Below are 26,829 nucleotides of genomic sequence, written 5' to 3'. Positions count from 1 at the left end.
CAATGCCTCCATACGGGTCGCGATGCTTCGAATACGTCGAAGATACGTCGAAGTACAGCCACAAGGAGCTGCTGAAGATCATATCGGATAACTTTGACCTTCACCCGGGCAAGATCGTGGGTGATATGAAGTTGCGCACTCCATTCTACTAGCGCACCAGCACATAGGGACACTTGGGACGCGAAGGTTTCCCATCGGAGGAGCCGAAGGTGCTGAACGTTCAATGACGTATATGACTTATTAAACAACACGTTAATTAAGAAGGCAGTAGCATCATGCCGAAATTCAGGGCGGTCAGAACACGCTAAGGCCAAAGAACTTGGTTCAATGGTAAATAGTTAACAATCACTGTGTCTTACTCTAGAATGTTCTCTTCCACAGTCGATACTGCTGGTGCGAAACCTATCGCAACACCGGGAAACAGATTGATTTGCGGTTTTGCGGCCAGCTGCTCGATAGCATCTTGGTAGCGCTGCTGATAATTGGTGCGCTTGCGGGGCAAATCGTCATCATCCGAGTTAAGAGAGCAGATCGACATGGCATCGCAATCCTCTTCCGCTTCACCAACCGAGACATTATCTAGCGAGGCCGTTATACCTTTACGCTGCAGTGCGCGCTGCTCGCGCACCTTAAACTCTTGGTTGATCGGTTGCAGCTTGCCATGCAGCTGCTTCAGCACAGTTCGGTAGTTGCGCTGCGTGCTTTTGTCCACCTGCTCGACCGGTGGTACTTAGATCTCGTGACCCGCATTTACACCAGCTGTAGAAGCAGAATCCAATGCTGATTCTGTATGTAGGAAAAACTCATCTTCAGGGAACATAGTATCTGTGATACCAGCGGGGACTGTTATTTCATCGTCGATGTCTTCCTCAGCTTCGATCATTCGTGGCTCTGTTCGTGTGCTCTTTGGGTTAAATCCATTCGGTGAGATGAGACGGGCCACGTCGCTCTCCAAATCAGCAATATCCTGAAGCTGACGCTCAGTACTCTGCCGGACTGCCGACAACAGGCCCGCTGTCAACTTTAGCTGCTCGGAACCGTCTCGCAGGTAATCATTTGCTACGTGTTGCAACGTATCGACCAGAATCGTTAATATCTGCTGGGTCGCAGTCAAGTTCGTCGTAACTGCCAACGCTCGAGCTTTCAGTGATGCTACTTTTTTGGATGCTGGAGATGTACAGAATGTACTCTCTTGGGGCATCGGAAGGAACATTGCCGTCACGTTCTTCGACGACTGCTGTAGGACGGTCATCGCCTTGAAGAGAGTAATGCGTGCCTTTCCGAGGTCTGAGCCGCTGGCGATAGCCAGCCCCCACCTGTACAAACACATCGATTGCAGATACAACACCACTTTTCGCCGCTTCTGTATTGAAAACGGAAATGTAAAAACATGATTAAGTTTCATATGCAATGGGTAAGTTATGCTCTCCCTTTAGAGGTTACCTTTGCATCTAGCAGCAGCTGTTCGGGGCTATTTTCGACATTTGACTCGTAGAAATATTCGCGTCCTTCCAGCGGGCCATACACATGCTCGTACGCTTTAGCGAGATCTGTGAAGGATTCGAGCGATCTACCCAAATCATACAGACTTCCAGCGACGGCTCGCATACCACGTACACAAACAGTCAACGCGCGAGTGGCAGCAGCACTAAACAACACAAATCGACGAATTAGCATAATGACCCCGGATACACCTACCGCGCTCACAACCAAAAAAACATACCGTAGCAGCTCGTGCTCGTAGGAACTAATTTCGTCATAGTAGACGAAGACCCTCGTTGCTGCTGTATCAAACGCATCTAGCTCATTCATAAAAGCGACCAAAGCAAGAAACTCCTTTTTGTACATCAGGGTGTTATATGCGATGGTGGCCAGTATTGGTACAGCAATTACTGCGGCGACGGCTGAACTACGAACGAAATAAGTACACGGCATGGGTAAAATGGTGAGATCGGGAGCTGCGCCCTGATTTGGGCTTGACGCTGTACCGTGACGCTACCTACCTTGGACGGCTGCATCCGAGCAAGCTGGGCATGATTATACCGGCACAGCCGATGGCGGTGACCACCGGCGAAGAGATTCTCGCCAACCAGTAGGAAGAACCGAGTTCTTCCTTCTCGGCGAAAATACTTTCAAGCATTTCCTGGTGCTTTGAGAGTAGCCGCTCAGAGCGACATATCGCCAGAATAGCCTCGTGTTTGTACAACTCTCTATAATACGCCATTTTCAAGGCGAAATCATTTTCACTTTTTCGATATGCTGACAATTTTCGCACCAGAATCAAGGTGTTTTAAGGTTATAGCACTTTTTCGCTTTTTTCGGATTTAAACTATTCCGATGAAGATGTTGCCGGGTGGAAGGAGAAGTCGAACGATAATGCAATAGAATCCTTGCAGAACCACGAACCTTTTTACTTGCCGGTGCGCTTTCCGATGGTATTCTTGGAAGACGCCCGTGTGCCTCGGCCGGAGATTCGCTGCGGCTGGGTGCAGTTCTACAAGCGTCTTGGACTTTCCGGGCTTACCATTCCAACGGGATCCACGACCAGAGTGCAGTTTGTTGGCCTAGTGCCGCCGTGGCTGATCTGAAGCTGCGCACTCCATTCTACTAGCGCACCAGAACACTTTGGACGCGAAGGTTTCCCATCGGAGGAGCCGAAGGTGCTGAACGTTCAATGACGTATATGACTTATTAAACAATACGTTAATTAAGAAGGCAGTAGCATCGTAGATGCAAGTATCAGTCGTGCCGAAATTCAGGGCGGTCAGAACACGCTAAGGCCAAAGAACTTGGTTCAATGGTAAATAGTTAACAATCACTGTGTCTTACTCTAGAATATTCTCTTCCACAGTCGATACTGCTGGTGCGAAACCTATCGCAACACTGGGAAACAGATTGATTTGCGGTTTTGCGGCCAGCTGCTCGATAGCATCTTGGTAGCGCTGCTGATAATTGGTGCGCTTGCGGGGCAAATCGTCATCATCCGAGTTAAAAGAGCAGATCGACATGGCATCGCAATCCTCTTCCGCTTCACCAACCGAGACATTATCTAGCGAGGCCGTTATACCTTTACGCTGCAGTGCGCGCTGCTCGCGCACCTTAAACTCTTGGTTGATCGGTTGCAGTTTGCCATGCAGCTGCTTCAGCACAGTTCGATAGTTGCGCTGCGTGCTTTTGTCCACCTGCTCGACCGGTGGTTCTTCGTTCTCGTGACCCGCATTTACACCAGCTGTTGAAGCAGAATCCAATGCTGATTCTGTATGTAGGAAAAACTCATCTTCAGGGAACATAGTATCTGTGATACCAGCGGGGACTGTTATTTCATCGTCGATGTCTTCCTCAGCTTCGATCATTCGTGGCTCTGTTCGTGTGCTCTTTGGGTTAAATCCATTCGGTGAGATGAGACGGGCCACGTCGCTCTCCAGTTCAGCAATGTCCTGAAGCTGACGCTCAGTACTCTGCCGGACTGCCGACAACAGGCCCGCTGTCAACTTCAGCTGCTCGGAACCGTCTCGCAGGTAATCATTTGCTACCTGTTGCAACGTATCGACCAGAGTCGTTAATATCTGCTGGGTCGCAGTCAAGTTCGTCGTAACTGCCAACGCTCGAGCTTTCAGTGATGCTACTTTTTTGGATGCTGGAGATGTACAGAATGTACTCTCTTGGGGCATCGGAAGGAACATTGCCGTCACGTTCTTCGACGACTGCTGTAGGACGGTCATCGCCTTGAAGAGAGTAATGCGTGCCTTTCCGAGGTCTGAGCCGCTGGCGATAGCCAGCCCCCACCTGTACAAACACATCGATTGCAGATACAACAACACTTTTCGCCGCTTCTGTATTGAAAACGGAAATGTAAAAACATTATTAAGTTTCATATGCAATGGGTAAGTCATGCTCTCCCTTTAGAGGTTACCTTTGCATCTAGCAGCAGCTGTTCGGGGCTATTTTCGACATTTGACTCGTAGAAATATTCGCGTCCTTCCAGCGGGCCATACACATGCTCGTACGCTTTAGCGAGATCTGTGAAGGATTCGAGCGATCTACCCAAATCATACAGACTTCCAGCGACGGCTCGCATACCACGTACACAAACAGTCAACGCGCGAGTGGCAGTAGCACTAAACAACACAAATCGACGAATTAGCATAATGACCCCGGATATACCTACCGAGCTCACAACCAAAAAAACATACCGTAGCAGCTCGTGCTCGTAGGAACTAATCTCGTCATAGTAGACGAAGACCCTCGTTGCTGCTGTATCAAACGCATCTAGCTCATTCATAAAAGCGACCAAAGCAAGAAACTCCTTTTTGTACATCAGGGTGTTATATGCGATGGTGGCCAGTACTGGTACAGCAATTACTGCGGCGACGGCTGAACTACGAACGAAATAAGTACACGGCATGGGTAAAATGGTGAGATCGGGAGCTGCGCCCTGATTTGGGCTTGACGCTGTACCGTGACGCTACCTACCTTGGACGGCTGCATCCGAGCAAGCTGGGCATGATTATACCGGCACAGCCGATGGCGGCGACCACCGGCGAAGAGATTCTCGCCAACCAGTAGGAAGAACCGAGTTCTTCCTTCTCGGCGAAAATACTTTCAAGCATTTCCTGGTGCTTTGAGAGTAGCCGCTCAGAGCGACATATCGCCAGAATAGCCTCGTGTTTGTACAACTCTCTATAATACGCCATTTTCAAGGCGAAATCATTTTCACTTTTTCGATATGCTGACAATTTTCGCACCAGAATCAAGGTGTTTTAAGGTTATAGCACTTTTTCGCTTTTTTCGGATTTAAACTATTCCGATGAAGATGTTGCCGGGTGGAAGGAGAAGTCGAACGATAATGCAATAGAATCCTTGCAGAACCACGAACCTTTTTACTTGCCGGTGCGCTTTCCGATGGTATTCTTGGAAGACGCCCGTGTGCCTCGGCCGGAGATTCGCTGCGGCTGGGTGCAGTTCTACAAGCGTCTTGGACTTTCCGGGCTTACCATTCCAACGGGATCCACGACCAGAGTGCAGTTTGTTGGTCTAGTGCCGCCGTGGCTGATCTGAAGCTGCGCACTCCATTCTACTAGCGCACCAGAACACTTTGGACGCGAAGGTTTCCCATCGGAGGAGCCGAAGGTGCTGAACGTTCAATGACGTATATGACTTATTAAACAATACGTTAATTAAGAAGGCAGTAGCATCGTAGATGCAAGTATCAGTCGTGCCGAAATTCAGGGCGGTCAGAACACGCTAAGGCCAAAGAACTTGGTTCAATGGTAAATAGTTAACAATCACTGTGTCTTACTCTAGAATATTCTCTTCCACAGTCGATACTGCTGGTGCGAAACCTATCGCAACACTGGGAAACAGATTGATTTGCGGTTTTGCGGCCAGCTGCTCGATAGCATCTTGGTAGCGCTGCTGATAATTGGTGCGCTTGCGGGGCAAATCGTCATCATCCGAGTTAAAAGAGCAGATCGACATGGCATCGCAATCCTCTTCCGCTTCACCAACCGAGACATTATCTAGCGAGGCCGTTATACCTTTACGCTGCAGTGCGCGCTGCTCGCGCACCTTAAACTCTTGGTTGATCGGTTGCAGTTTGCCATGCAGCTGCTTCAGCACAGTTCGATAGTTGCGCTGCGTGCTTTTGTCCACCTGCTCGACCGGTGGTTCTTCGTTCTCGTGACCCGCATTTACACCAGCTGTTGAAGCAGAATCCAATGCTGATTCTGTATGTAGGAAAAACTCATCTTCAGGGAACATAGTATCTGTGATACCAGCGGGGACTGTTATTTCATCGTCGATGTCTTCCTCAGCTTCGATCATTCGTGGCTCTGTTCGTGTGCTCTTTGGGTTAAATCCATTCGGTGAGATGAGACGGGCCACGTCGCTCTCCAGTTCAGCAATGTCCTGAAGCTGACGCTCAGTACTCTGCCGGACTGCCGACAACAGGCCCGCTGTCAACTTCAGCTGCTCGGAACCGTCTCGCAGGTAATCATTTGCTACCTGTTGCAACGTATCGACCAGAATCGTTAATATCTGCTGGGTCGCAGTCAAGTTCGTCGTAACTGCCAACGCTCGAGCTTTCAGTGATGCTACTTTTTTGGATGCTGGAGATGTACAGAATGTACTCTCTTGGGGCATCGGAAGGAACATTGCCGTCACGTTCTTCGACGACTGCTGTAGGACGGTCATCGCCTTGAAGAGAGTAATGCGTGCCTTTCCGAGGTCTGAGCCGCTGGCGATAGCCAGCCCCCACCTGTACAAACACATCGATTGCAGATACAACAACACTTTTCGCCGCTTCTGTATTGAAAACGGAAATGTAAAAACATTATTAAGTTTCATATGCAATGGGTAAGTCATGCTCTCCCTTTAGAGGTTACCTTTGCATCTAGCAGCAGCTGTTCGGGGCTATTTTCGACATTTGACTCGTAGAAATATTCGCGTCCTTCCAGCGGGCCATACACATGCTCGTACGCTTTAGCGAGATCTGTGAAGGATTCGAGCGATCTACCCAAATCATACAGACTTCCAGCGACGGCTCGCATACCACGTACACAAACAGTCAACGCGCGAGTGGCAGTAGCACTAAACAACACAAATCGACGAATTAGCATAATGACCCCGGATATACCTACCGAGCTCACAACCAAAAAAACATACCGTAGCAGCTCGTGCTCGTAGGAACTAATCTCGTCATAGTAGACGAAGACCCTCGTTGCTGCTGTATCAAACGCATCTAGCTCATTCATAAAAGCGACCAAAGCAAGAAACTCCTTTTTGTACATCAGGGTGTTATATGCGATGGTGGCCAGTACTGGTACAGCAATTACTGCGGCGACGGCTGAACTACGAACGAAATAAGTACACGGCATGGGTAAAATGGTGAGATCGGGAGCTGCGCCCTGATTTGGGCTTGACGCTGTACCGTGACGCTACCTACCTTGGACGGCTGCATCCGAGCAAGCTGGGCATGATTATACCGGCACAGCCGATGGCGGCGACCACCGGCGAAGAGATTCTCGCCAACCAGTAGGAAGAACCGAGTTCTTCCTTCTCGGCGAAAATACTTTCAAGCATTTCCTGGTGCTTTGAGAGTAGCCGCTCAGAGCGACATATCGCCAGAATAGCCTCGTGTTTGTACAACTCTCTATAATACGCCATTTTCAAGGCGAAATCATTTTCACTTTTTCGATATGCTGACAATTTTCGCACCAGAATCAAGGTGTTTTAAGGTTATAGCACTTTTTCGCTTTTTTCGGATTTAAACTATTCCGATGAAGATGTTGCCGGGTGGAAGGAGAAGTCGAACGATAATGCAATAGAATCCTTGCAGAACCACGAACCTTTTTACTTGCCGGTGCGCTTTCCGATGGTATTCTTGGAAGACGCCCGTGTGCCTCGGCCGGAGATTCGCTGCGGCTGGGTGCAGTTCTACAAGCGTCTTGGACTTTCCGGGCTTACCATTCCAACGGGATCCACGACCAGAGTGCAGTTTGTTGGTCTAGTGCCGCCGTGGCTGATCTGAAGCTGCGCACTCCATTCTACTAGCGCACCAGAACACTTTGGACGCGAAGGTTTCCCATCGGAGGAGCCGAAGGTGCTGAACGTTCAATGACGTATATGACTTATTAAACAATACGTTAATTAAGAAGGCAGTAGCATCGTAGATGCAAGTATCAGTCGTGCCGAAATTCAGGGCGGTCAGAACACGCTAAGGCCAAAGAACTTGGTTCAATGGTAAATAGTTAACAATCACTGTGTCTTACTCTAGAATATTCTCTTCCACAGTCGATACTGCTGGTGCGAAACCTATCGCAACACTGGGAAACAGATTGATTTGCGGTTTTGCGGCCAGCTGCTCGATAGCATCTTGGTAGCGCTGCTGATAATTGGTGCGCTTGCGGGGCAAATCGTCATCATCCGAGTTAAAAGAGCAGATCGACATGGCATCGCAATCCTCTTCCGCTTCACCAACCGAGACATTATCTAGCGAGGCCGTTATACCTTTACGCTGCAGTGCGCGCTGCTCGCGCACCTTAAACTCTTGGTTGATCGGTTGCAGTTTGCCATGCAGCTGCTTCAGCACAGTTCGATAGTTGCGCTGCGTGCTTTTGTCCACCTGCTCGACCGGTGGTTCTTCGTTCTCGTGACCCGCATTTACACCAGCTGTTGAAGCAGAATCCAATGCTGATTCTGTATGTAGGAAAAACTCATCTTCAGGGAACATAGTATCTGTGATACCAGCGGGGACTGTTATTTCATCGTCGATGTCTTCCTCAGCTTCGATCATTCGTGGCTCTGTTCGTGTGCTCTTTGGGTTAAATCCATTCGGTGAGATGAGACGGGCCACGTCGCTCTCCAGTTCAGCAATGTCCTGAAGCTGACGCTCAGTACTCTGCCGGACTGCCGACAACAGGCCCGCTGTCAACTTCAGCTGCTCGGAACCGTCTCGCAGGTAATCATTTGCTACCTGTTGCAACGTATCGACCAGAATCGTTAATATCTGCTGGGTCGCAGTCAAGTTCGTCGTAACTGCCAACGCTCGAGCTTTCAGTGATGCTACTTTTTTGGATGCTGGAGATGTACAGAATGTACTCTCTTGGGGCATCGGAAGGAACATTGCCGTCACGTTCTTCGACGACTGCTGTAGGACGGTCATCGCCTTGAAGAGAGTAATGCGTGCCTTTCCGAGGTCTGAGCCGCTGGCGATAGCCAGCCCCCACCTGTACAAACACATCGATTGCAGATACAACAACACTTTTCGCCGCTTCTGTATTGAAAACGGAAATGTAAAAACATTATTAAGTTTCATATGCAATGGGTAAGTCATGCTCTCCCTTTAGAGGTTACCTTTGCATCTAGCAGCAGCTGTTCGGGGCTATTTTCGACATTTGACTCGTAGAAATATTCGCGTCCTTCCAGCGGGCCATACACATGCTCGTACGCTTTAGCGAGATCTGTGAAGGATTCGAGCGATCTACCCAAATCATACAGACTTCCAGCGACGGCTCGCATACCACGTACACAAACAGTCAACGCGCGAGTGGCAGTAGCACTAAACAACACAAATCGACGAATTAGCATAATGACCCCGGATATACCTACCGAGCTCACAACCAAAAAAACATACCGTAGCAGCTCGTGCTCGTAGGAACTAATCTCGTCATAGTAGACGAAGACCCTCGTTGCTGCTGTATCAAACGCATCTAGCTCATTCATAAAAGCGACCAAAGCAAGAAACTCCTTTTTGTACATCAGGGTGTTATATGCGATGGTGGCCAGTACTGGTACAGCAATTACTGCGGCGACGGCTGAACTACGAACGAAATAAGTACACGGCATGGGTAAAATGGTGAGATCGGGAGCTGCGCCCTGATTTGGGCTTGACGCTGTACCGTGACGCTACCTACCTTGGACGGCTGCATCCGAGCAAGCTGGGCATGATTATACCGGCACAGCCGATGGCGGCGACCACCGGCGAAGAGATTCTCGCCAACCAGTAGGAAGAACCGAGTTCTTCCTTCTCGGCGAAAATACTTTCAAGCATTTCCTGGTGCTTTGAGAGTAGCCGCTCAGAGCGACATATCGCCAGAATAGCCTCGTGTTTGTACAACTCTCTATAATACGCCATTTTCAAGGCGAAATCATTTTCACTTTTTCGATATGCTGACAATTTTCGCACCAGAATCAAGGTGTTTTAAGGTTATAGCACTTTTTCGCTTTTTTCGGATTTAAACTATTCCGATGAAGATGTTGCCGGGTGGAAGGAGAAGTCGAACGATAATGCAATAGAATCCTTGCAGAACCACGAACCTTTTTACTTGCCGGTGCGCTTTCCGATGGTATTCTTGGAAGACGCCCGTGTGCCTCGGCCGGAGATTCGCTGCGGCTGGGTGCAGTTCTACAAGCGTCTTGGACTTTCCGGGCTTACCATTCCAACGGGATCCACGACCAGAGTGCAGTTTGTTGGTCTAGTGCATGGAATAGAACATAAATGTGCACATTTTCCCTCTTTTTACAGCGATTTTACGCGGAAAGGGTGTTTTTGCCGGCAATTTCTAAACCACCCTTGGAGCATAAGTTTTACTCCGTTTATACGTGAATTTAGATCCTCTTCCGTTAAGCCAGCGACAGACGAAACGTAAAGCGGGCGACAGGCGAAGAGTAAACTCTTGTGTAAATATAAAATAAATGCTAAAAAAGTTAAAAAACGCACTATTAGCACCCCTCTCACTGAGTGTCTGATTTTTCAAACAGGGCCAAAACTTTAGAACGAAAATTAAAGTATTTGGAAGGGTGAAGGGGGGTGAAAATCACTTCTAAAATTATAATAAAACGTCTAGAGCAGATAACACACCTTCCTCCTTCCTCAAAAACTTTAATTTTCGCTTTAAAGTTCTACAGCTGTGAAAAAGAGCACCCCGTGTGACAGAAATCGCTCACCGCCACTCAAATTGTCCTGTTAAGAGACTAACAGGACGCTAACAGGACGCTAACAGGATAGAAATCTTGCTGCTGTTTACAGGGCTTTTGCGCATGTATTGGTGCCATTTTCCACGCATTTTTGCGATGGTGTGTGTGCCATCCAACCGTACCCCTGTGCTCAGTAGCCCCGCCCCCTAAGATATTTCGGATCAATATGAAGCACGCAAAAGCATAATTTCATTTTCACCAACCTTATTTTCACCTTTGAATCGGACACTCTGCCTCGCAAAACACATCACAAAACACAACACTTCGCACAACACTCCTCTGCTTCGCTGCCTGTCCGACGCTGATTGATGCCAGGATGCTGCCGAAAAAAGACAACATGATTGATCATGATCACATTTGATCAACAAATTATTTTTCAATTTCTTACCATTTTCCGTTGTCACGCATGCCCACAAACAATGTCCACGGGTTTAGATGCTCCGTAACACAAACGAATGATAGAAATTCACAGCAAACTAGCTTTTTTCTTCAAAATTTTCGGATGCACGATCGCAGCACATCCTGCCTCTTGCGCGTCGTTTTCAACTGACGCCATGTTGGATCCAGGCCTTAGCAGACATTTTCACCTTCCTCTTTCGATCGCCGTGTCCTTACACAAACACACGCGCACGGGGCCGTATCCGAACACGCAGTGCTCGTGAGCGATCGAGTGAATGGTGAGACAACATCAAAACAAACCGTAGGAGTGAAAGAGATAGCATGTACTCGAAAGAAAAAAATCGACTGCTTGACAAAAAGTCTGTCAACAGGGACACAAAACAGGCATTCACGTGAGAGAGGTGCTAAAAATGGGTTTCGACCGTTACTGAGTTACCGAAAAAATCGGCTTCCCGCTTGGGAAAATTCGCTCACCCTCCACTCAATTTCTCCGAATAATGTCTATTCGGAAGCTATTTGGAGCTTAACTGGAAGGAAATCTTGCTGCTGTTTACAGGGCTTTTGCGCATGTATTGGTGCCATTTTCGACGCATTTTTGTGATGGTGTGTGTGCCATCTGACCGTACCCCTGTGCTCAGTAGCCCCGCCCCTAGGATATTTCGGATCAATATGAAGCACGCAAAAGCATAATTTCATTTTCACCAACCTTATTTTCACCTTTGAATCGGACACTCTGCCTCGCAAAACGCATCACAAAACACAACACTTCGCACAACACTCCTCTGCTTCGCTGCCTGTCCGACGCTGATTGATGCCAGAATGCTGCCAGGATGCTGCTGAAAAAAGACAGCATGAATGATCATGATCAGATTTGATCAACAAAATATTTTTCAATTTCTTACCATTTTTCGTTGTCGCACATGCCCACAAACAATGTCCACGGGTTTAGATGCTCCGTAACACAAACGAATGATAGAAATTCACAGCAAACTAGCTTTTTTCTTCAAAATTTTCGGATGCACGATCGCAGCACATCCTGCCTCTTGCGCGTCGTTTTCAACTGACGCCATGTTGGATCCAGGCCTTAGCAGACATTTTCACCTTCCTCTTTCGATCGCCGTGTCCTTACACAAACACACGCGCACGGGGCCGTATCCGAACACGCAGTGCTCGTGAGCGATCGAGTGAATGGTGAAACAGCATCAAAACAAACCGTAGGAGTGAAAGAGATAGCATGTACTCGAAAGAAAAAAATCGACTGCTTGACAAAAAGTCTGTCAACAGGGAGTGAGCTTAAGCATTCAGTTGCGAGTAAATGTTCTGTGTCAATAGGGCTGCTTTCTCCTTTGTTTATTTATAGGAACACGAATGGGTTGAGCTTAATTGCCATAATAGTTAAATGCGTTCACATCAGTGCGAGTAGATTCCCTTTACAACATGGAATAGTAATTTAATGATAGAAATGGTTTATACCATTTATTTGTAAAACAAAATGAAAGGGTAAGCAACCTGTTGTTGGCGTGTTTGCACGATTTTCGCACAGCAGTTCATTATGGCAGTGAGTATATTCGCTATAACATCGAAAAGCTCTCCGATTTTTTTTCCAGGGGATTATAGTTACTTTATGGAAAGTACCGTCTGAGGAGAAAATAAAAGCTGGCATTCATGGACCAGACCGACATTCTCGATTGGTGTTGTTTCTATTCTGTGTTATTTCAATCGTACTGATTTGTGGGTTGTGCATCTTTTGTCGTGCTGGTTGGCGATTGTTAAACAGTTTGTCCTTCCTGTCTGGTTGCGGCTGGTTGTTCGGAGCTCCCCACCATATTGGCACCTCGATCAACAACTTCATCACTGTCGCCAACAGCCGCAGTAACCAGCAGGAAGAGCTTCACTCCAAGTAGGCACCACCGTCCAGCAGCGAGGCAGAGTAGGGCGGAGCGGAGAGCAGCACGGTGTGTCGATCGCGTCTGTCTTTGGGTGTCGTCAGTGAGGACGATTGGTTGATGAAAACAACTTCCTTCCCCCTCCCGATCGGACGGCGACGACGACGACGACGACAAAACATTAACCATGATCGGCGTACTGGTGGTTTGCGTCGCGTGTGCTCAGCCGACCTCGGTGATCGTCTAGAGAATTCAGGTTTGAGATAGCGCGAGACCGGCCCGGACCCCCCCCCCCCCCCCGGGTTACACTGTGCGTCCGTTGTTGGATGCTGTGGATGTGCCCACGGAACGTGCTGTATAGGCGATCAAAATAGCCTAGTGGATACGGCACAGGAGTCTATGAGGATAGAAATAGCGGACGGAAAAAGGGCGAGCAACGAAAGCATGCAGTAGCGCATTATATCCAATCGGGGCGATATTAAAAACCGCATAAAATAACAGTGGCCACACGCACGCACTCGCGCACGCACGGACGAACATACGTACGCACGCCCACTCGAGTGTAGGCATACACACAAGCGCCTCGATACGCAACTGTTCCGGGTCGCACTTTAACGACTTCAAGATGCGTGGATTGCTGCAAGTTATATTTTACTGGTCATGTAAGTATCTCGGGCACAAATGGAGAGACGAGAGGCCACTGCAGCAGATGCCGCGGTGAGATCCCCCTCTCTACCCACTTCCTTCGACGAACAGTAGCAAGACGCCAGCCAGCTGCCGCTGGTTAAAATTTATGAGATCATCAACTAAAACATGATCCGTTTTCTCCACTTTTTTCATGCGCCCATCCCCTACTGCACTTCCTCCGTTGCTGTACTTACGCCGTACACACATGAATCGATGTCATCCAGTGCTGATGATCATCCAGGGATCGTTTAGCCGGGCACGGGTCGCGGAACCGCAGATACGGTGCGTGTCCTACCAGTGCAAAGATGGCGAGTGCAAGGAAGGAATCGACATCTGCGAGGAGTCGGAGCACGATCGACCATCCGGGTGTTTCGCCGTCTGGACGACAAACAATTTGACCAGTAAGTTCTCGGGCACACGGTTGTTACCGTGCTTGCTGCACGGTTCTCACACGACTCTACCTTTCTGCGGCGCGTATGACTTGCAGACGAGATGAACGTGACGATGAAGGGCTGCTTCATTACTCCTACCGAGTGTAATAACACTGAATGCATCGATACGACGACGGATATGAAGAAAAATCTCAACTACTGTTGTTGCCGGGGTAGCATGTGTAACAAGGAGCAACGATGGGTACCGGTCGCAACCAAGGCACCGAAGGTGATACACTCGCCAGAGAAGGAATCGAAGATGCCGCTGATCATCATGATCGCCTTCATTTCGATGCTGATCGGACTGTTCCTGCTGACTTTTTGTTACGTAAAGCATCAGAAGGATCCCATGTTCAACGAAATACCGACCGTAAGCTCCCTTGCTGATCTCCTGGTGTGCCCTCATGCTTACGCTTAGCTCCCATCGCTGGATCTTTACGCAGGTTGAACCGGACATCTCAAACTCGTCAACCAACGTTTCCCTGCGGCCGATCGATCTGAAGGACATCAAAGCGCGTGGTCGCTTTGGCGTAGTTTGGCGGGCCCAGCTTCACAACCAGGAAGTGGCTGTAAAGATCTTCCCGATGCAGGAACGCCAATCGTGGATTACTGAGCAGGACATTTTTAAGGTAAAGCCTCAATCTCATCTTGCACCACGCTGTAGTTTAGCAAATGTGGTTTTTTTTTTTTTGGTTCCTCGCCCTTGGCACTTTCCCTAACCCTCTGCTATCCTTTCATTATTCAAAAACAGCTGCCTCGCATGAACCATCCCAACATACTGGAGTTCATTGGGTGCGAGAAACGAACCGATGTGGCCAGCACCGACTTCTGGTTGATCACCGCATATTGCGAGAATGGTTCGCTGTGCGACTTCCTCAAATCGCATACGGTTAGCTGGGGCGAGCTTTGCAAGATCGCCAGCACGATGGCCCGCGGTCTAACGCACCTGCATGAGGAGGTACAAGGGACACGCACCGAAGGTCTCAAACCATCGATCGCACACCGCGATTTTAAGAGCAAAAACGTGCTGCTGAAGGCGGATCTGACTGCTTGCATTGCCGACTTTGGGCTTGCGCTTGTGTTCACGCCTGGTAAGTTGGGCACGTTTGCTTGCGGATATAGACCGGATCGGAGGCAGCATCCAAAACGCAGCTAATCAATTTCTCTCGGACCGTCGTGTCCACCGTGTCTCTAGGTAAATCGTGTGGTGATACTCACGGTCAGGTCGGCACACGGCGCTATATGGCACCGGAGGTGCTGGAGGGTGCGATCAACTTTACGCGCGACGCATTCCTTCGCATCGATGTGTATGCGTGCGGGCTGGTCCTTTGGGAGCTTGTGTCTCGGTGCACCGTACATGGTGGCCCGGTCGATGAGTACCGGCTTCCGTTCGAGAGCGAACTCGGTCCCCACCCGACGCTAGAGGAGATGCAGGAGAACGTCGTGATGAAGAAACTTCGCCCACGCATATACGAGTCTTGGCGTAATCACACGGTCAGTGTTAGTGTTCCAAATAATCCATATGATAAACCTTCGGCCCTGATGGCTGTTCTAATCACTGCCGTATCATCACTTATTCTACCTTCGTTTCTCTCTTTTCTTTGGCGCTATCTTTTACTTTCTCTCGCTTCGGATGTTTTTGCTGCTGAACAGGGATTACATGCAATCTGTGAAACGATGGAAGATTGTTGGGACCACGATGCGGAAGCAAGACTTTCGTCGTCCTGCGTGCTCGAGCGCTTGTCACAGTATACGCGCTTTCCCGCGGCAAGACAATTTTTCGTCGCCAACACCACCAACACCACAAATGCCACAAACACTACCACCGCTAGCGCTACTACACCGAGCGGCGGTGCACCCACCAACAACAACGAACTGCCGCCGAAGATCGCATCGGAAAGTGTGTAGGAGGAACCGCACAGTGTTTCTTTCACCAGGCTAGGCTAGGTTAGATTACGGTTCGCTAAGGAAGCAAGATACCGTTTTAAACACAACTTTCACGCAGGCCTTGTTGTGCATTCGTGTTCTGTAAGGCAGTTGTAGCTCCATCCGAGGTCATCCATCCGACTTACTTCATTATTTTCATTATGCTAGGCATCTTGTAAGATTTTGTTTAATGCTTTATCATCAACATTAATTGGTGAACTATTGAGCCACTGATTGTTATGTAGCAGCGTATATACGGCATGATGGGCGCACTATTTACATGGTGTGCGTGTATGTGTGTATGTACAGTTACGACAATATTTGGAATTCATAGGGTTTAAGGAATCTTGAATCCTGCTAGGTCCTTAGCACGAGAATGTTCGCGACTACACTAGGATTCTCCCAAAGGCTACAAAGGTAGCGGTATAACGCTCCGATATCTGACAGCATCTCTTTGAATTCGTTTAATGTTTCAATCATTTTCTCAACAAACCGCCATATACGACGACTTTGTGAAGCGGGAGATGAGAAGTAGGAGGAGGAGGAGGGAGGTGATATACTTTGTGTTTACTTTTTTATTACCTTTAAGTACGATTGAGCAGCACCCCAAGCGTCCATTTCATGTTGAATATCTTGTGTAGTGCAGGTTTTTAAGCTCTAGATTAACCGGAGCGAACGGGAGCAACGTCGCTCAGACATGGCAGCATATAAAATTGGAAACCAAGCGAGATGAAAAACGTAGGTAGGTGAAGTTTATAGTTTTTATGAATTGAATCAAAAGTTTATTGAGTTAGTGTTTAGTATATGATGTTGGCTTGTTTCCTGTGTGTAATTCGGCCAGCTGGGTTTGTTTCCCGGATGTTGACCTAGTTTGTGCCGACGCGAGCTTTGCGAAATTAGGCGCAATTAGTCTCTCCCGTTCAATTTCCACCGGTCACACTTGCTACGGTCCGCCGCATGGAGTGTTCCGAGAGAGGAATGAAAGAACACGGTAGCTATAATATTTTATAATAGTTGGTACAAAACCCCATCAAAGGAAAGGGGAGTGAAATATAAGGTGCATCCTAGACGTTAGCCAACAAGCGTTGGCAATACAAGGCCGCCCTCCCTACTTTAACCGGATAATGTAGATAGACGAGATGACGGTTGGCAGGGCGCCAAGTGCAACAAAGCAAGTATTTCTGCTCCCTCGGCATACATCCCTGGGAGCTATATCGTTATAGGAACAAGAGAAAAACAAATGAACGACCCAACAAAAAGCAAATGATGAAAAGGACAGGAAGAATGTGTTAAATAAAGGGGAAATTTTTGTTTGTAAATTCAATGCTTTTCAAAATACTATGCGCACGATGTTTAATGGGCGATGCTCATGATGGAGGTGCATAAACGGTAAAAAAACCCGCGTTATGTTACACTTTTCGCATATTTTCTAATACCCCTCCATATTCTACATTGTGTAATAAAGCATCTCTAAGAAGTATGATTCATGAGTTATGTAAATGATTAGGTTGTACTGCGGTTGGGAACGCTCTTGAAAAAAATGCAACAGGAGATCCCATTTGTACAGAACCGTGGGTTGTGTCTGCTTTGCGTCAATTCGCTAAACTTGATTGAAATTATTATTGCCGATGGCAATAAAACCACATGGGAGCAAATGTGATGCTTTTACTTAGGTCGATCAAATCTTTAATGAAAAAAAAGAATTGGTGAAAAGCATTTTTTTCAGCTAGGAATATCTATCACTCCTTAGTGAATAACATCATCTAACAGAAACGAACGAATTGCGTAATAAGGGAATAAAAAGAAGACTGTTGGTGTAATGTTGAAAAGTTCACTTTTGTGAAACCGATGGCAACGCGTGCAAACCGTGTGCTTCCATCTTGGCATGCCAATACTAACAGACGTAACCACCGTTCAAAGGAAATGGATAAAACTTCCGGTTTTTTATGAAACTATACAATAAAGCTAACAATTAATAGAACACTACGATCATTTAATTGCGCTATGATTGCACTGCGTTTCCCCAGTGTATGCCACGACAAAACTTGCGCCTACCTAGGCATATACAAGGAGTTTCTTTCATTTAGCACTCCGCAAAACAATACAACAACTGCAATTATATTGCAGTCTAGGCCGGTGGTCACGTGTTGTTATGTTATGCATTTATTTGAAAATGCCGTTTTTATGTTGCCGGTAGAGGTTACCTTATCCGCGTTAGCTACCATATTAGCTAAAAACATAAATATTATACTTTGAAAATTTTGACTAGCTATTTGGACAAACTAGTAATAGATCTTTAATTTTATTTATGGGTTATCTTATTGATAAATTCATCACGCCAAGCCAACACATGTGTGCAGATAGACAGCCACACACGCGCTTTATCGCATCGTCTCAGCATCCCCCAGATCGCGCCTATCTTGGACTGGACTTCCTGCATGTTTCTGAACTCACCTGACTTCAACCATACACACGCATGCACAAGCTTCCACACACACCTCAAACACGGAGCAAGACAGTTCAACTTAAGGGGGTTTCAATGTGTGCCAGCATACGCACTGGATGTGACTTCCCAGAATTATCGTTTGCATCGATCTCGCCGGCGTCCTTTCTCGGACCATAGGCAGTGTGGCTCAGTCTGATGGTGCGGAGATTGCCAATGTTGTTCAGCCTGAGGCGGAATCCGTACAAAAGATTCATTCTCTTTTTATCGAAACAGGATCTGTCTGTAATAACTCTCCACCTCCAACAAGATATGTATCTGTGTGTGTGGGTGTGTATGTGTCAGGGTTGGGCGGAGGGAGAAACTAATTCATAGTTGGCATAAGGAATAAAAAAGCTTGCTTCTTGCTGATAGAGCTACACAGTCCTGTGCCTACATTTATTGGACATCGCCAATTGGCCTGTACAAGCAGAACATGATCTTACGCTTCTTCGTCTAAACTAGTTCCCAAGATTTGTTTTGCTTTCGACCCTATCGATTTGCTCGACTCTGCATATCGGTCTATTTCTATTCCATTCATACATTTCCTTATTTGATTGGTATACAATACAATGGTAATAATAGGTGGCAAACAAATGACCGGATACCCCTTCTTCTCATCAGTAGTCGCTCTCGAAAGGAGCTTACACCGTGTGAACCCATTCTCGGTTTCCTTCGGTTCGGTAACACTCAGATCTGGATACTGTAGCATGCATGAACGAACGTAAGGTCTGCCATTGCCTAAACCTTACTTCCCAGTGCTAACTATTCGAACAACTCAGCGACAGCGATCTGAGGTATTCCAACAACTTTTGGGCACAATCCCTCAAACTAGGTTTAACGCGTAGTAGTTAAATGTAAATAAATATACATATACAAAAATGAAATAAATAACACTCGCGTGATTGACAGTGTGCATTAAAAATGGGAACGGGAAGGAAGTACACACGAGCCAGTTACACATTTGTCGGTTACACAATTTGCGTTGGAAAAACATTATAGCTCACTCAGCACATGTGGAATCGACGAACTTCCTACAAAGTTTTCAGCGTACATTGCCGGTTCGGTGTCAATATAATGGAAATTGAGAAAATTGAAAGTTAAAATGATAGAAAAAAGAAAAAGAAAACCGGTAAGCATTTCAATTGATGTTGCAACCACGGACTTCGAATGGGGTAAGTCTTACATAGGAAAATGTGTTCTCTGAGGATCGCAGATTTAGAAAAGCAGAAGTCTAGTATTTAGCCATATGCGTTTGTGTGTGTGTGACAGTTCATATTTTCTGAAGTGCTAATTAAGAGTGTCGTATAAATCAGATACCATACTCTCTCTAGCCATTTGGAATTCTAGTGAACATCTGTTTGAATTTTTATCTGCATCTTTTCCGCCTATCATTTTCCTATCATCATCATGTTTAAGATATCCGAAATGCTTCTCATGCGTTTGTGGTTGCAGGAAGGTGCTGCCTTTTAAGAGAACTTGTATGTGTTGCCCTAAAAACAGTCACAGCACACAGTATATATAAATATATATATACACACACACACACACACGCACGTACACATGTATACCGGAGAGGACACTATTTAAAGAAACTAAAAATTAACAGGAACAACGATACATATACATACCACGGACATGAATTACCTACTAATTTCGCATGGAAACGCATCCCCTTTTCCTACTGCCTTCGACTACCGCCGATCTGCTTAAATCCACTTGTCTTAAATCTTATCCAGCCCTTCGTATCTCTACCCTTCACTCGTTTCCCTCCTTTTCTTTCGCGCTTTCTTCTCTATTGCCATTCCACGTAATTCTAATGAGTTTGGTATCAATTTACTCTTCGTGTTAAATATAGTTGTAAAGGAGGCCAGCCAACATAGTTTGTGAGATCCGTTCTATATAGACGCATTCTGGCATTTCCAGTACTAATGCTCGCTAGCATTGCATTTACTACTACTCGATCATATCTGGGCGCCTCACTTCATTACACCTCTCTACAATGGGCTTATCCTTGTGCCTCACGCTTGCCCTTGCTCAGCTGGGGTACACCGTCTACTATTGTCTTATTATGTGTATATGTGTTAATGTATTTATGTGTGTATGTGTGCGTTGGCGTGCGTAGGTAGGGGAGCAAGATTACGCCTAATGGAAGAGTCAACATAAAGCCCCTGATACACTGGCGAGCAATTCGCGTAAAGTTGTTCCTTGCACAAAGGCCTTTGCAGAAAGGGTTGCAGAAACATAAGTTGGCATTGTTTGTGCGAATGGTCGTCAGAATTTGGGAGGCTTGACGGTACATATATTTCATAGTCGAAACCGCAATGACAAAAGATTAACGAAAAAAAAACTGGCGCGAGTATTAGAGTGGTAGAAACACTCTATCGCGATCTCCGAAAAAACGTATAAATCATTAAAGCTAGTTAAAGGCAAAAATGGCAAAAACCAAACTAGGTATTCATTACCGTCGGTTCGTTAAAAATAGTTAAGGTAGGTAATTCTGCTGACTACGCGAACCAATAGGTTCATTCCACTTCGTATACAACGGCCATACGAATTGAAAAGCAACTGAAGCAGTACAAAAAAAAGGAACCGAAAAATGGAAGGATACTAGATAGAAATCGTAAAGTAACGCATTGCAATAACCAAAAATTCATAGTAGAACGATAGACCACAATTATACTTCCCCAGTGTGATGACATCGCTATTGACAGAGAACATTTTCTCGCTTCTGTTAAGTCTTAACAGGAGGGCGCGCCATACATATTCTCTCCTGTGAAACATGAACAGGAGCGAATTCGAGCTTCCGGAACTCGACTCGAAGTCCTTCCTGTTAATGTTTAACAGGAGAGAATTTGTATGGCGCGCGCTCCTGTTAGACAGTTTCTACACACAGCCAAAATTTGGCGGCTAAAGTCAAAATTGTCGGCAAAAGTCAAAAGCTCCATATAAAAAAAATAATGGTGTGTGTAGGGACGCTTGAAAAGAAGAACTTCAGAAAAACTACAGAATCATCGCGAAATAACTTTAACACACCTGCAAACAGCTTTTTTAAAAATGTAATATGCTTTAAGCTGATCGGCAGACACATAATGCTGCGCTCCAGTGTAGGCCGTACCGTAGATGTAAATTTGTCTCCATCTGCCATTATTTTTTCCAAAATGTTGGAAAAATGAAGTTCTCTTTTTTTGACTTTAGCCGCCAAATTTTGGCTGTGTGTAGAAACGGTCTTAAGCCTTAACAGTAGCGAGAAAATGTTCTGTGTCAACGGGGATATTCCTAATCAATGTTAAGCAGCAAATGGAATGTGCCTTCTTAACACGCAACAGCAAATAGAAAATAAATAAACTGCTTTCTTGATTTTTTGCTCCACATTGAGCTCAACGGTGAACCAGTGAAGTGGCTGCTCCTTTGGCGCCGTGGTACATGACACACCATGAAGCTATTAGCAGTTTTTGGAAGGGGAAGGAACAATCAACTTAATTGCTTGATTGCTCCCAGTTAATTTTTAAAACGGGATTTCGTTTGCAATTTTTAAAATTCCATAATAACCAACAATTCTACCACTTGCTGATTCACACTTTTCCGCAGGACCAAAACAACAGAACGTTAATTAATTGATTAGATTAGTGGGGAAGGGATATTCAAACCCCATTTTCAATTTTTTAAGTTAATATTAAAACTTTAAAAAATTAAAATGTCGCTAAGACAGTTTCTACACACAGCCAAAATTTGGCGGCTAAAGTCAAAATTGTCGGCAAAAGTCAAAAGCTCCATATAAAAAAAATAATGGTGTGTGTAGGGACGCTTGAAAAGAAGAACTTCAGAAAAACTACAGAATCATCGCGAAATAACTTTAACACACCTGCAAACAGCTTTTTTTAAAATGTAATATGCTTTAAGCTGATCGGCAGACACATAATGCTGCGCTCCAGTGTAGGCCGTACCGTAGATGTAAATTTGTCTCCATCTGCCATTATTTTTTCCAAAATGTTGGAAAAATGAAGTTCTCTTTTTTTGACTTTAGCCGCCAAATTTTGGCTGTGTGTAGAAACGGTCTAAGAGAAGAGGGAGACATACAGTGTATTTTTATTCTTCTTCAATATGCTTTTTACATTTTAAAAAAATACCTTCTAGAAACAAAGATATTTCACCAAGTAATAAAACTTGTGTTTGGGATAAGCAAACTAAAATACATTTTTGAAATTGAGAGGAAAAATGGTTATTTGATTATTTTGGAGTAAAAACTGCATAACACCATACAATAAAATACATGCGAGTAGATAAACTTTTTTTGCGTGCTTTTCGTACCTTGCTCCACTGTTTTTGTAATATCTTTGTTTCTAGGAGGTATTTTTCAAAAATGTAAAAAGCATAGTGAAGAAGAATAAAAAACAAAACTATTGATATTTGATACGCACATTTTAGGCTGAGGGTTTCCATGAAAAATCAGTCAAAATGAAAATTGTTTGCATGGGGTGGATAATTTTTTTTTGCATACTGTAACAATATTAAGTTATGTCTCCTTCCTCTCTTTTTCAAATAAATTAATTTGCGTTATTGTAATTTCAATCCCGTACCAAAACGCGATGAATTTGTGGTTTGTGATGTAAAACTACGCTAATCTCCAGACAACAGTTTCTTTGAAAAGAATACAAAATAAATGCTTACTGCGAAATTGATCGGCGTTAGCAGATTAGTAGGAAGTCACTAAAACGAATAACGAAAAATATTAAAGAAACAAGGAATAGGAAAAATAGGGCTGGGTGCGCGCTGGGGTTCGCCGATGGATGCTTACGCCTCAGTAAGTAGCGGAACGTACCGTTTACCTAATCCGCGCTAGGTAGACACACTAATTACTAGAAGGACAGGTACCCTCGGCCAGTCAATACTTGCGTAACAATAAGTTCTTAAGTATCGGCTACGTTCCTTCGCCGTATAATTGACTAGTTGCTGGTGATGCCGATAGCACGACCGTTCCTCCACCACCGGCTGTGCCACTAGTGCCACTGCTGCTACCGATGCTTCCATTACCGTTATTGATGTTCAGCTGATCACCGACCAAGTTGGACACGACGAGGGCTATGCCGAGTGTTCCATCTACACCACCATCGCATAAAGCCGGACCGTCGCTACTGCCACCGCCGTTGGTAATAGGAGAGGGTGCACCATTCGCACCGACCACCGTTAGTTGCCCCCCGCCCGGTCCAGCTGAAGCGGGTGCCGTGGTGCTGTTGGCAATGGTACTCACACTACCACTACTACTACCACCACCACCACTTCCCAACGGCGTTGGAGAGGTACCGCCACCAGTGGTCGCTGGTACAGCAACGGCCAAGTGCGATGGATTGGTCGAATGAGTGTGGGACCCACCACTACTGTCCGCGTTGACACCGGTTATCAGCTTCGGAGACGTGGCTGGTGTGAGAATGCCAAGATTGTCGTACTTAATGCTGGAACTACCGGCGACCACAGTGTGCATTATGGCGGAGGACGGAAAGCCAGCTCCACCTCCCATTGTTGGCAAGCCGTTGCAGGAGCTGGCCGAATTGCCGATGTTCGCACTCGTGGCCGTGCTGCTGGTGCTAGTGGCAGACAGCGATGAAGCGATGGTGGTGACGACGGTGACAGCATTTCCGGTGGCGGCTACAGCAGCTGTGGCGGTGGTTGTAGTAATGCTGCTGCTGTTGGTGGTGCGCGCAATTTTGTTTGATGGCTGTTGTGTAATGGTGACCGCCGTCGGACTATTGGCGTTACGGCTGATTTGACTAGACGAGTTCACAGCAGGGACATGATGATTCGAGTGCGGTGACGTTGGCTTGTGACCACCAACACCAGCACCAACAGCAGTGCTGTTGGTAGCAAAGGATGCCGCTTGTGATACCGTCAACGAAACCGGCATGCCAGCAGTGTATAGTACTGGAGAGCCGCTGGAAGCAGCGGCCAGCACTGGTTGGCTGGTAGTGGAAACAGGCTGCTGCGCGGTTGTCATCATGCTGTCTCCCGAGTTACCCTGCGGATGGGCGATTAGATTGTGATTGCGCAACCGCACCGATGTTTTGTAACTTTTGCCACAGAAACATTTGAAACCTTTGCGTACGCGACTGCAAGAAAGGATACGCATGGCGATTCGGAATAGACTGTTAGTTGAATTGGAACTGATCAGGATTAGAGCATCAAACATGTGTGATGTCGAGAAAATGCGGACAGCATGAAAATGAGAAAAGGACTACGTACTTGCCATCCTTTTTGTGGCCATTCTTAGAGTGATACTTGATGCCGTTGACGTTTTTGTAGCGTTTCTTGCATCCAGGCACCGGGCAGGCAAAGGGTTTTTCGTTCGCCACATTAATGCCGTGACCACCGGATGTGGATACTCGCCTGCCGGATTTGCAGCATGTTAGGGGGAGAAGGAGAGAAGCAAATTTACTTTAGCAAAGAGCGGACAACTCGTAAATCATTTCACTGTATCGCATGGCTAAGCTTCGCCGGATCCTTGATTACATGTGTAAGGGATCATTGGCCTCCTGCGGCTTCAGTATGATAAATTTCATCTGAATCCAAAACTGCTTACCGACTTCCGTAGCGCATTATAAATTCCGAACTAAATTCCTCGGTGGTCCACGAATCATTACTATCCTCTGACTCTGAGCCCATCATATCGTCATCGTCCATTTCACTACCTAAAACAGATATTAAATATCTTTGTTATGGTTTGTTATTTGCAAAATATTATTGAATAATTAAATAATCGACATTATTCCGATGATAGATACATTAGAAGTCAGACAGCATTAGATATTAGCGAACTAATCCGTACATTGGCATGTTCGCTCCTACCATTGATACAGATTTTCTCTATTTTGTTACGTCACCGAGAGCTCTCGCTATGTTTTTTACCTTCCACAAAGCCTAAAATATTTCTGAAAATCGTACATTAGACGAATGTGTGCCTATATGACAAATGTTCGCTCCTAGTTATATTGCATTACCTATTATAATTATAATCTTTACAAATTTGTCAACCCACCCGAACAATGTAACGTGAAATCCTATCAGTAATACAAAAAACCTACTCTCAGTGAGAATAGTACTTGAAATTGAGTTTTGAGCGGTGGAGATTGATCCTGCTTTGGCTTACCTGTAGGCGTGGTGCTTCGGTTCGATGACGACATACTGTACGTATGGTGTGTCTTCACCGCCATTCTACGTTTGAGATCGCCGGAATTCTGGTTGTTACCGGGAGCCGAAGCTTTGCTAGGGCTTTCGGTAGCGGTCGTTGCAGCACCGTTGGTACTGGTCGATGGCAAAGAAGGCCCACTCGAACCTGCTCCAGCATTACTACCAGTGCCGCCGGACAGGTCCGTAGAGTTGCGGGCACCACCAGAACCGATGCTACCACTACTGCCACCTGCACTGCTACCCAGCTGAACGCCGGCATGATCCTCCGGGCTGGATGGTTGAATCGGTGCAGTGCTGGCTGTCGAGACCGGTGTGACCGATTGGACGCTAGTGGGATTCGCTGTTCCAATCCCTTCCGTTGTGTTGCTCTGATCGGTACTGTTGCCCGTTGGGCTTGCCACAGCCAAAGCGTTGATTTCACGGCGGTTGTCCACCGGGACATACCGTTGAACATAGCTGAACGGAAGACATATCGACTGCGATGGTTCATCAATGTCAGGTAGCTTTTGGCCTGGCATTCGATGTTTTCGTAGGCAGACAATGAGGGGTGGGGTGAATGAAAACCAAAAAGACCATGAAAGATGTTAGTGATCGAATATTCAAACTCATCTCGCGACATGCAGGCGTGACCCTTCCCCATCGAGTTATGGTTTCCGTTTCCTGTTACACGTGCAAAGAATCAAAACCCGATTTACCTATATGCGTACTCTCTATATGCTGTATCAGGTCCGGAAGGCTGGGGAACGTTAGGCCGCATTGGTTAAACTTGCAGACATTTACTAGAAACACAGCCATCATGCAAAGGGTTGCAGGTTACACGGATGTGTAGCACTGTTTGTATCTCTTCCTTGCGAAGAATCAATCAAGGTGCTGAATTCTATGTCGAATGTCCCTCTCCCCCCCGGTTTCGTCGGTGTGTCCAAATATACGTCGTCCGTGCTAGTCCGTGGTTATAGATGTATGTATGCTGTATCTCTATGCGTGCATATATATACGCATATATTTATATGTATATCCCGCTCTTCCGATACTGCCGTGTCGCCCGCAACCGTCGTGTGTGGCCGCAACTGTTTATAAAAAGAAATTATGTAACCATTAATTCGTGGTGGCTGGTGGCTTATACTGTTGCTGCTGCTGTCGCAGCCGCTGTTATGCACGACACAAAACACATACATGGGGCGGTGGCGGTGTGCTCGCAGTGCTCGCCTGACGATGCTGCGCCTACGGTGTTCGTCGTCGGTGCGGCCGTGCTATGGTGAAGCGCCGCTTGGTCACAGCAAACCATGGTCCCCGCTGCGCATCGTGCAAGTCGAGGAAGATGCAGCGGCTACGACCGACGGTATCACGACCAAACTATGAT

General features: G+C 46.5%; 5 protein-coding genes and 1 long non-coding RNA gene across 7 annotated transcripts in view; 1 reads left to right on the top strand and 5 right to left on the bottom strand.

Annotated features, from left to right (window-relative positions):
* Positions 1–808: 808 nt before the first annotated feature.
* On the bottom strand, positions 809–4,735 carry LOC126581279 (uncharacterized). Its single transcript, XM_050244821.1, has 7 exons — positions 4,474–4,735; positions 4,194–4,379; positions 3,914–4,118; positions 2,004–3,833; positions 1,724–1,909; positions 1,444–1,648; positions 809–1,363 (listed from the first exon to the last, which is right to left on the bottom strand). The coding sequence occupies exons 1-4, from the start codon at positions 4,692–4,694 to the stop codon at positions 2,826–2,828; spliced, it is 1,620 nt and encodes a 539-aa protein (XP_050100778.1). The 5' UTR covers positions 4,695–4,735; the 3' UTR covers positions 809–1,363; positions 1,444–1,648; positions 1,724–1,909; positions 2,004–2,825.
* Positions 4,736–4,857: 122 nt separating this feature from the next.
* LOC126581293 (uncharacterized) lies at positions 4,858–7,205 on the bottom strand. The gene is made up of 4 exons (XM_050244847.1): positions 6,944–7,205; positions 6,664–6,849; positions 6,384–6,588; positions 4,858–6,303 (listed from the first exon to the last, which is right to left on the bottom strand). The coding sequence occupies exons 1-4, from the start codon at positions 7,162–7,164 to the stop codon at positions 5,296–5,298; spliced, it is 1,620 nt and encodes a 539-aa protein (XP_050100804.1). The 5' UTR covers positions 7,165–7,205; the 3' UTR covers positions 4,858–5,295.
* A 122-nt stretch (positions 7,206–7,327) lies between these two features.
* LOC126581285 (uncharacterized) lies at positions 7,328–9,975 on the bottom strand. The gene is made up of 4 exons (XM_050244834.1): positions 9,414–9,975; positions 9,134–9,319; positions 8,854–9,058; positions 7,328–8,773 (listed from the first exon to the last, which is right to left on the bottom strand). Exons 1-4 carry the CDS (start codon positions 9,632–9,634, stop codon positions 7,766–7,768), a joined length of 1,620 nt encoding a protein of 539 aa, XP_050100791.1. The 5' UTR covers positions 9,635–9,975; the 3' UTR covers positions 7,328–7,765.
* Positions 9,976–10,663: 688 nt separating this feature from the next.
* On the bottom strand, positions 10,664–11,989 carry LOC126581255 (uncharacterized). Its single transcript, XR_007609148.1, has 2 exons — positions 11,778–11,989; positions 10,664–10,795 (listed from the first exon to the last, which is right to left on the bottom strand). It is a non-coding gene; the product is annotated as an uncharacterized LOC126581255 (long non-coding RNA).
* A 534-nt stretch (positions 11,990–12,523) lies between these two features.
* Positions 12,524–17,285, top strand: LOC126572465 (activin receptor type-2A). The gene is made up of 7 exons (XM_050231815.1): positions 12,524–13,423; positions 13,673–13,849; positions 13,936–14,249; positions 14,323–14,508; positions 14,631–14,970; positions 15,075–15,373; positions 15,533–17,285. The coding sequence occupies exons 1-7, from the start codon at positions 13,387–13,389 to the stop codon at positions 15,785–15,787; spliced, it is 1,608 nt and encodes a 535-aa protein (XP_050087772.1). The 5' UTR covers positions 12,524–13,386; the 3' UTR covers positions 15,788–17,285.
* A 637-nt stretch (positions 17,286–17,922) lies between these two features.
* Positions 17,923–26,829, bottom strand: part of LOC126572457 (uncharacterized transmembrane protein DDB_G0289901) — a 9,205-nt gene continuing 298 nt past the window's right edge. Inside the window, exons 1-7 of one of the 2 annotated variants that reach the window (XR_007607960.1) lie at positions 26,643–26,829; positions 26,165–26,536; positions 25,429–25,980; positions 24,862–24,970; positions 24,525–24,668; positions 23,110–24,391; positions 17,923–22,997 (exon numbers count right to left, since the gene is read on the bottom strand). The exon at positions 26,643–26,829 is cut by the window's right edge and continues 298 nt beyond it. Coding sequence is in view for 1 of the 2 variants with exons in the window: in XM_050231798.1 (XP_050087755.1) it covers positions 23,209–24,391; positions 24,525–24,668; positions 24,862–24,970; positions 25,429–25,980; positions 26,165–26,267 (2,091 nt within the window). In the remaining variant the exon portion in view is untranslated. Of the gene's footprint in view, positions 24,392–24,524; positions 24,669–24,861; positions 24,971–25,428; positions 25,981–26,164; positions 26,537–26,642 lie in introns of both variants that reach the window. The other variant, XM_050231798.1, reaches the window with a different exon arrangement.

The sequence above is a fragment of the Anopheles aquasalis genome, chromosome X (assembly GCF_943734665.1).
Source record: "Anopheles aquasalis chromosome X, idAnoAquaMG_Q_19, whole genome shotgun sequence".
Lineage (NCBI taxonomy): Eukaryota > Metazoa > Arthropoda > Insecta > Diptera > Culicidae > Anopheles > Anopheles aquasalis.
The sequence above is the reverse complement of the archived record's forward strand: the minus strand, read 5'-3'. Positions and strand labels throughout refer to the sequence as shown.